This window comes from Apium graveolens, chromosome 3 (genome assembly GCF_009905375.1).
Source record: "Apium graveolens cultivar Ventura chromosome 3, ASM990537v1, whole genome shotgun sequence".
NCBI classification, from domain to species: Eukaryota; Viridiplantae; Streptophyta; class Magnoliopsida; order Apiales; family Apiaceae; genus Apium; species Apium graveolens.
Genome location: NC_133649.1, coordinates 14747690 through 14756535, shown reverse-complemented (window position 1 = coordinate 14756535; position 8846 = coordinate 14747690). Strand labels below are relative to the sequence as shown.

Sequence of the window (8846 nt, the reverse complement as noted above, 5' to 3'; positions counted from 1 at the left end):
CGGTACAATACGCGGTCGGTTGCACTATTTCTATTTACCGTTTCTATATTAAAATATGAAAAAAGACACACCTTTTATAGCTATTTCTCATTCACTTTATACTAAAATCCAACCACAGAGAACAATTCAAAACCAGCTAAATTTTTTTAATCGTTGCAAAAATCAACCCTTTTTCGAAATTATTATTACTAGCTAGTTGCTCAATTGATGAGGACCCTTATTTTGGATGCTTGTTATTCCTTTTTACCTATTCTAGTACCTTAGTTACAACTTACAAATTACTATAAAAAAAATATTTGGCAACAATTTGTAACTTTTCTGGCAACACAAAATGAAAGAGTATTAATCTTAAGTAGCCCAGAATTATTGCATTTCCTCTTAACAAGATTTCGGGTTCAAACAAAACTGAATAAGTTTTGGGGAAAAAAATTACAGTTATTTTGCAAAATAAGACATTTCTTGCCGTGTAACAATTCTTCTTTGTAAACTAAAATACGAAGACACGAGTTGTTATTACGTCCAAGTGAAAAGTACCTGAAGTGCTTATCCATCTATTTGAGTAACTTTATAACGTGATTTTAATCTAGTTTTGAGTAACTCTTCTACTTATAAACATTCAGGTAACCATATGCTTTTGAATTTTCAGAAAATTAAAAGAATTTTATAATAAAATTTCAAACTGTGATGAGAAAAATAAGTGATAACAGGTACTACGCAATCTTGTTACAATCGGTAATTGGAATAAATAGGCGTAGGTACAGAATTTGGATTAATCGGAGGAAAAATCAGATTTATTTTAATATTTTTATTATATTTAACTCAATATCCATATTTTATTAGTAATTTATAAAGTTATATATATTTATCAATGATCATATTATACAATTAAAATTATATTTTATATAAAATAATTTATTTGTAATATACAAATTAAAATATAGAGATTAACCCGATTTCAAAGTCAATCAATTGCATGCCTTGTAGAGGAAGATGCGGTTAACCCAATAATAAAATCATAAATTTTTATAATCAGGGTATTACCTTCATTATAAAAGTCGTTCGATTTGTCAAAAATCTGCAGTAAGCTATTGATAAATTAGACAAAAAGCTAAATTACTATAGAGGCCGTTTGAAAATCTGCATTTTATTTTAAATGATGGATTTCAAATGTATTTCAAATTCTCATATTTATACTAATATTTGAATATCCTCCATATCAAATAAAATCTAAATACAAATTTCCAAACATAATATTTGATCAAATTCAGAATTTTAAATGAAATTCACATTTCCAAACATGCCAATAACTTATTTAGTTTATTGAAAACTGTTACATAAATTATAAACGGATGTCGTAACCGAATAATTATGATTTTTAAAGATAAAACCATCATAATTACAAGACATCCTTTCCACATGTGTCCTTGACGGCCGGATCATGAAAAGTGAAAACATAATTTATTTATTTTTTCTTATTTTGAAAAAATATAAAAAGACAACCTTGCCTTGTAGGCAGGAGCAGCAATTTGACATTTTGACCAATAGAAGGAGGAAGTTAATTCCAGACTCTAGACAATTGTCACAGTTTTGGGCCTTTCGGCTAATATTGCGTTTGTGAGCGGAAAAGTATTTTTCACGATTCTTTTGGCATTTTTTAAAATTTTAAAAAAATATAGAAACACGTTTCTTTAATGTATTTTCTGACCATTGAAAAGTGATAAATTCTGGAAAACGAGATTTTCTTTTCTAAAATAGGAAAATATTATTTTTTCAATATTAACAATTTCTCAACATTTTTACAATAGCGAGAAATAAAATACATGTTATAAATTGTTTCACACGTTTAACTATTGTTTTAGCTGATTTATTAGTGGTATACACTTTATGTGTTGCTCTAACTGCGATATGTTTTTGCCCAATTCATACGCGTGTGTTTTATTAATGAAAAACACCAGTTATACCAAATTAGTTCATAGAATGGTTACAAAATAATACGTGTTGGATAAAATTTTTATGGTGTTAAATGTAAACGGATTTACTGTATTTATATTAATAACACTACTGAAATTATATTATATTATCACGTCACCACTATTTTTTGTAATTTTTTTGGTGGCTCTGATATTTGATGGTGAAAAATACTGATTTTTAGGTAAAATTGCTCAAAATATCCATTTTCAAAACATATTGCTAAATATACCGTTTTGGTTATGTATTTTTTAATTGGATAAATGTAATACGCATTTCTGAATTGATAATATACCGTTTTGATTACACATTTCTTAATTGGGTAAATGTAATACACATTTCTGAATTGAGTATGTCAGAAAAGTAATAAAAATACGTATTTTCAGTTTGGTTATTACCTTTAAGAAATGTATTTGCCAATACGTATCATAAAAAAATAGTCATTTAATAACTGTGTATCTAGTATAAAGTAGAATACCTCACTGATAAATACGTATCCCAAATAATATTTTTCGCATTATATCTTCAGTTATTTGCATTAAAAAAATTATTATTTTTAACCTTCTTTCCATTACTCTTTAACTAGCATTTAACATTCGCAAAGTTTGAGTTCCCGTCAAATGAAGAAAATTTTAGTTCTTTGGTGAGTCAATGCGTGTTCCGCAGGACTGCTAACAAAATGTAAATCAAATCAAATCACAAAATCTAAAACTATAATAAGCAGTTGTTTACTAAAGTACAGAAGCACGAGTTTGTGAAAGATACGTTATTGATATATACTATTCACATCCTGTTTCGGCCGTTTTGCCTGATTAAATTTCAATAAAATGACGTTGCTGTCCTCGAGCTGTTTTTGTCTATACCCCGTGCAAACCAAATAATTCTTTAACTTGTAAATGAGCAAAAATTAGCCTACACATAACTTAATTTTTATCTAATTTACCAATGTTATCTTTAGAATAGATAAAGAAAATTTTCATTAGTATTCTCCATATTGGGGGTGGGGAGAATGGAATTCTCAAATGAGAATGAGGGGTTTGACAATGGAAGTTGATGATAATTAGCATGAAATGGTAACACAATTGATAAAAGGAGTATGATTTAACCATCAATGAGAACGGGATTTTCATTTCCAACCATCAAATTACTAATCCCAACACTATAATATAGGATTGAAGAACCGATTTCAATTAACCGACCTCATTAACCACGATCCAAACACCCCATTGTTTGTGACTTTATGTGTGTGTATTACGGCAGGACCGTTTGTCCAGAAATAAGATGGAGCAATTAATAATACTAAGTACTGAAGTTCACACCAGAAACTTGATTAAAGTAGCTAAAAGTTAGTAATAAACTAGTCCCCATAATAAGTCTAATTATGATTATGTTCAACTAAGCTGTGCCCATTCCTTGGACCTGCACGTCAGCTGTTGCAAGCTTCTTATCAGCAGCGCCAGACCTTGCACTACTTTTGTTGTACACATCGTATAGTTTAAGCTGGAACACTCCCCACAAAACACCTAATAAATTCATAGACTACAAGAGATCATATTTAATCAACTGCACATCTTAAAAACAAGACACTGGATGTCAAACGAGAAAGCTACAGTTTTTATACATATATTACCAAAAGGATAGGGTCAGATTTAAATTGAAGGCAGGCATAGATGGTCCAGCAAAGTGCATAAAGGGTCCTGCCCAACAAACTACCAAAATGCACGCACTCAACACTCCACACACTCCCCGTAGTCACAATTTCTCCCTGTCACACATAAATATATAATGAGCTCTTTACATAACAGATCGGCATTGCTACACTTTCTACGCAAATATATGGTAGTCTAGTTATGGGCTACCCCAATTAATTTTTTTTCACAACTCCAGACATACATACCACGCATACAGCCTCAACTGCGTAAGTCGTTACACTGGATAATACGCATAATACCTCAACCAATTTCTTTTTTGACTCCATCGTGGGTACTAGTCTAATCGCTGATCCAATGGCAAGGCTGATCACCACCAATTCAATCAGAAATGCACCTCCTATGTACATCTGTACTACATACATTTATGTATATGGATCACTCATTGATATATTCACCCGACATGAAAGTAATAAAAGTAGGTATGAAAAAGGTACATACCCTTTTTTTATTATTGTTGACATAGAGAAGAATGATGATGAGATAAGGAAGTTGTATAGCAAGGCCAATGCTATAGGCGGTTAGCACAAAAATGCTTCTAGGATTAATAAACGGCATACCATAGAGCGCCCAGCAGAAACAGTTCATCATCATGGCAAGATGATATTCAGGTCTCACCCCTTTCACCGATTTATTCTTTAGTATTCTGTAGAATGTTGGCCTACCCAAGTAAACACAAAATTGAATTAAATTTTAAAAATCACACAAACGCCTGCGCCGGCGCACACACTAAGAGAGGGAGTAATTACACGGCCAAAACAAATAGGCCAAAGGAGATGACATTCCCTGTCCAAAAAGAATAAAAGATAAGAGATGGCATTGAAAAATATATTAAACAAGCAGCATATATATGTCAAACCGCTCGCATCGCATACAAATGTAATTGTATAAATTCTGATCAAATATTTTAATTCTCTATCAATACAAAATACAGATAATTATTGATAGTACTCTAATAACAAAAGAAGCATATATATAGATGAGTTACAAACAATGGTAATTATCCTGACTTAATTAATTTTAACTAGTTATCAATACATACAAACAAACATCAAAGAAAATAAACATCAAGCAGTATCTTAAAGATCCCAATTGCAAGATTTTATAACTTAATTTCATTACTCATTTTTCCTGATTAGTGAGAATTAAGTATGAACATAAACAATTAACCAATTAAATTGAACAAGTACACGGACAACTAGAACATCAGTTGATGAACATACAAATGTAAATAAAAAGTTAAAACCATAAGAATACATTAAAATATCAGATCGTTACGAACATTAAACTAAGCTAGCTCTGTAAATTATTACTAAAAGACATTTTACTCATACTCTACTTGGTTCAACATTTTTTACTAACTATATATATGTTGCTAGCTGATGTCGGAGCTTAATCCGGAAACAAAAAGTCCGAGGAATAAACGATTTAATATAATTATTTATTTTGCTGAACTATACGGTGTCAAACTATACTGTGTTCTAGGGTTTACTATTAAAAGAGAACTAGAAGTTATCAAGCATGCATCAACGTAAACACAAGTGTAGTTTATACACACACAAACACATCAAGGGATTAGAAAAGGTAGGACAGTAGACAAAGCTCTACAATTGAATCTGTATCAAACTGTAATAAATTAAACACATGAATGAGTTCATTTCAGCAATATATATACAGGCTTGCGAGAAGAATAGAATACTAACCGATTATACCCAAGACCGTACGGAAAATTTCAGTATCCGCCATATGATCTTATCCAATGAGAGAGAGAGAGAAAGAGAGAAGACAAGATAAAAACAAGCCTATCAGGCCTAGGTTATCGACCAAGACCAAACACTTACTAAAATTGACATATCTTTTTTTTGCCAGAAAAATTGACATGTCTTAATTTCACGTAAATATCGATATCTCACCTTTTACTTCATTTTCATTTTAACTAGGTACCTTTGCCCGCGCGCTAGCCAAAAATAAATTAATTTTATTAATTTTCACAATTCGCACTAAATTTTTGTTGTAACCATTTTTTTTATTATTTTAATAGTTTATTTTTCGCTTTTGTCGAGTTTAAGTAATAGTTTATCAAATAATATTTCCATGAATAATTTAAACAATACCAAAATGAAATAATGTGATTTAATTTTATTTTAAAAAGGTAAATATACAATACAACAGTATTAATATGAAAAAGTATGTACTGTATTATTATTAAAAAGTATATATAGCGGCAACTTATTAAAGACTTTTCAAACGTATGTCATGTATTAATATAAAATATAATTATAGAATTATTTGAATTTAATAAAAATACGTTAATAAAACATTCATATTTCCATACAAATTATAAAGCAAAGTGTAATGTTAATTTAACATATAAATCTATGTTTTCAGGATGGACAAAATACTTGAATAATACAAAACATATTCCAACAACAAAGGGGAAAAGTAAATCACCATACTGTGTACAAAACTCACTTACAATTCACACACTCTCTCTTCCAATTTGAATTAGAAAAAAGTCACTGACAATTCATAAACTCTCTCTTTCAAATTTGAAGCTGATTATAGGTTAGAGCTTGAAGTGCCTCATTCACTACTATAACTAATTCATAGCATTTCATCGGGGATGCTAATTCTGAAAAGAGGTAAGTTGTTCAATTTTCTTATAATTTTTTCATTGTTATAATAAGAATTGATGTTACATTGGTCGTTGAATGTAAATTGATGCATAAATGGATCTAAAAGAAATTTAGATCTGTTTTGTTTGTACAAAAATAGATGTCCATATTTATATATTTATTGTAAAGATTGTGGTTTTTTAATGTGTTGTCTCTAATAGTTTTGTACCTTCTAGGCTATCAATTCATATATTTCCAACAAATTTGATTTATGTAAAAAGTCTGCTATCATTACATTTTGTTTTGAGGATCAAGAATGACCTATCTATGTAAAATGTGTTCATGATGCAGTGCTTTTTAGTAATGAGTGGAATTGGTTCATTTGAGAAACACAAATTAAAATTCGCGATACCATTGCTCTCCAGCATACTGACGAACCACTTAAGTTTAAATTATGTGTTTCTGATGAATCTGTCATTCCAAAAGAGGGGACTTATGGAGGTATCTTGTCATTGACAGCTTATATTTAAAAACCTGAAATTTTTAAATTGTTTGCCATGTTGGATTTTAACAGCTGAGGCAAATGATGTTCAGCATTATGCCAAGTTTTCGAAGGTTATTACAGATCATACATTAGAGTTCGGGGCACTGGTATGTTTGTATTTTATTCTGGTTTTATAAGGAGTCCATCACTAAAATGAGGTCTTTCATATCATACGGAAGTACGTTGTACGTGGGGGTTGCATTATGCTTTTTGAAAATTACGGTACTTCAGACTTTAAGATTTCCGTTATTAACATGGAATGCATGAATCACATTCGTAATTGTTGTGGAACATACCGCTTTCAAGATTATATGTTCCTTCATGTTGTGAAGAACTAATTAAGATTGACGATAATTTCAATGTAAAATCATAAGTAATTAACATTTTCTTTATATTATATCAATAAGATACAGATGGTTTATGCATTTATGTCATGGTACTTTGAGTGATAGTATTCAAGGGAATTCCCGAAATATGTTTCTTTATAAACGTCTTTTTGTGTTTTATATTTGAACATGTTTACATTTGGTCACAAATTTGTACATGCAGGAGTATTTTGATGATGAATTGGATATTGTCCGTTGGTTGTCAAAGACTCGCTCCCAGAGAAATATTTATGATGAGAGTTATGGAGACTTGCAGTTACCAAAGTTTTAGGTAACTGACTTGCAGTTATTTAACTACACATTATAGAACAGGCAGTTATCAAAGTTTGATGCTTATATAAGGGAAAGGTACATGACCTCACACATACAATCACATTAACACAAACACTCTCTCTTACACCTTCTCTTATATAGCGTCAACAATGAATTCACGCAGTGCAAAGAGGAAACGATGGTCAGGGATTAAAAATGTGGCAATGGAAGAGTTGAACCAATTTGCTGTCACTTGCGCAGATTTCAACAATAATATGGAATATGTAAATGTTTTCTTCTCAGAGTTGTATGCATCCATGGAAAGCAGACAATCTAATTTGTTTGCTCGTTCGGTTGGCCTCCAAGAACAGTTAAAGTATTCTTTACATGTCTATTTCTTTTCATGTCTTACTAATTTCTGGACGTTTGCTTCATAATTTTATCTCTCTCCTTTACAACAATATAGAAGATATTTTGCAGAATGGATCAAGGAAAAAATGTGGAGAATCATCCCAAAGCAGTGATGAAATTCTACCATCTTATATGGGAAATCCACTCAGATTCCTAGGTGATATGTCCACCTCCCTACGTGGTCATGAGACAACTTGAAACTAAACGCTGCAGAGATGGTGAATGGCTTTCAAAATTTTGGCGATGGGTGGAAGGAACATCTTGCTAATTTGAATGGCCAGGCTGATCAGTTGATTGAAGCAATTGGTAGAATTCGCATATTAGTGGATGATTATGGTTGCAATTCATATTTCAGTATATTATTATAAGAATGTTAGTATGTTAATGTTTAATCAATGTTACTATAAATTAGTGACAATATTATTCTGCAGAAAGTGTTTGTAAGATTATTGGATCAAAGTGAACATTGTTGTTATCTATATTCAAATTGCATCATTTTCTTCCAATCTACATGGAAAAGAGTATCATTTATTTTGTATGTTATTCCCATTTGTAATAGCAACATCTAAAATTATATTCACTTGTCATAAGTAAACATTGATTTCGGCAATGACATATAACAAATGATTAGATGAGTAAAACATTCATATGAGTCTACATTAAAATTTATTCCAAATTATAAGAGAAAGTTTGGCTGAATACTAAAATCTCAAAACAATCATCTTTAAGATGATAAAAACTCAAATGTAATGCAAAATAGCAGACATTCCAGAACACAATCTGGCTAAATCTTATTATGAATAAATTGATTGCAAATGTGTAGGGAAGACTTCACGCCAAAAGTAGTTTATTTAGACTGCTCCACCAAGTATGTTGTAGATACAATAGTACACAACATGTTCATTAGAGTTTATACAATTCAATCATGTTTATATCTCTCCCAGTACTAATAATTTACATT

At 30.6% G+C, this 8846-nt stretch overlaps 1 protein-coding gene across 2 annotated transcripts; it reads right to left on the bottom strand.

The window, feature by feature from the left end:
- Positions 1–3272: 3272 nt before the first annotated feature.
- On the bottom strand, positions 3273–5499 carry LOC141711762 (bidirectional sugar transporter SWEET6a-like). 2 transcript variants are annotated; one of them, XM_074514439.1, is made up of 6 exons: positions 5381–5499; positions 4427–4463; positions 4119–4338; positions 3866–4027; positions 3599–3733; positions 3273–3507 (listed from the first exon to the last, which is right to left on the bottom strand). In XM_074514439.1, exons 1-6 carry the CDS (start codon positions 5421–5423, stop codon positions 3364–3366), a joined length of 741 nt encoding a protein of 246 aa, XP_074370540.1. In that variant the 5' UTR covers positions 5424–5499; the 3' UTR covers positions 3273–3363. The 2 variants fall into 2 exon arrangements, with proteins under 2 accessions (XP_074370540.1, XP_074370541.1); XM_074514440.1 differs by having other exon boundaries at positions 3920–4027.
- Positions 5500–8846: the final 3347 nt, after the last annotated feature.

Coding starts and splice junctions, on each gene's coding strand:
- LOC141711762 (XM_074514439.1), bottom strand. CDS start 5,423: ATGGCGGATACTGAAATTTTCCGTACGGTCTTGGGTATAATCG. Junction 4,464..5,380: donor TACGGTCTTGGGTATAATCG/GTTAGTATTCTA, acceptor CTTTTTGGACAG/GGAATGTCATCTCCTTTGGC. Junction 3,508..3,598: donor AATCTGACCCTATCCTTTTG/GTAATATATGTA, acceptor GATCTCTTGTAG/TCTATGAATTTATTAGGTGT.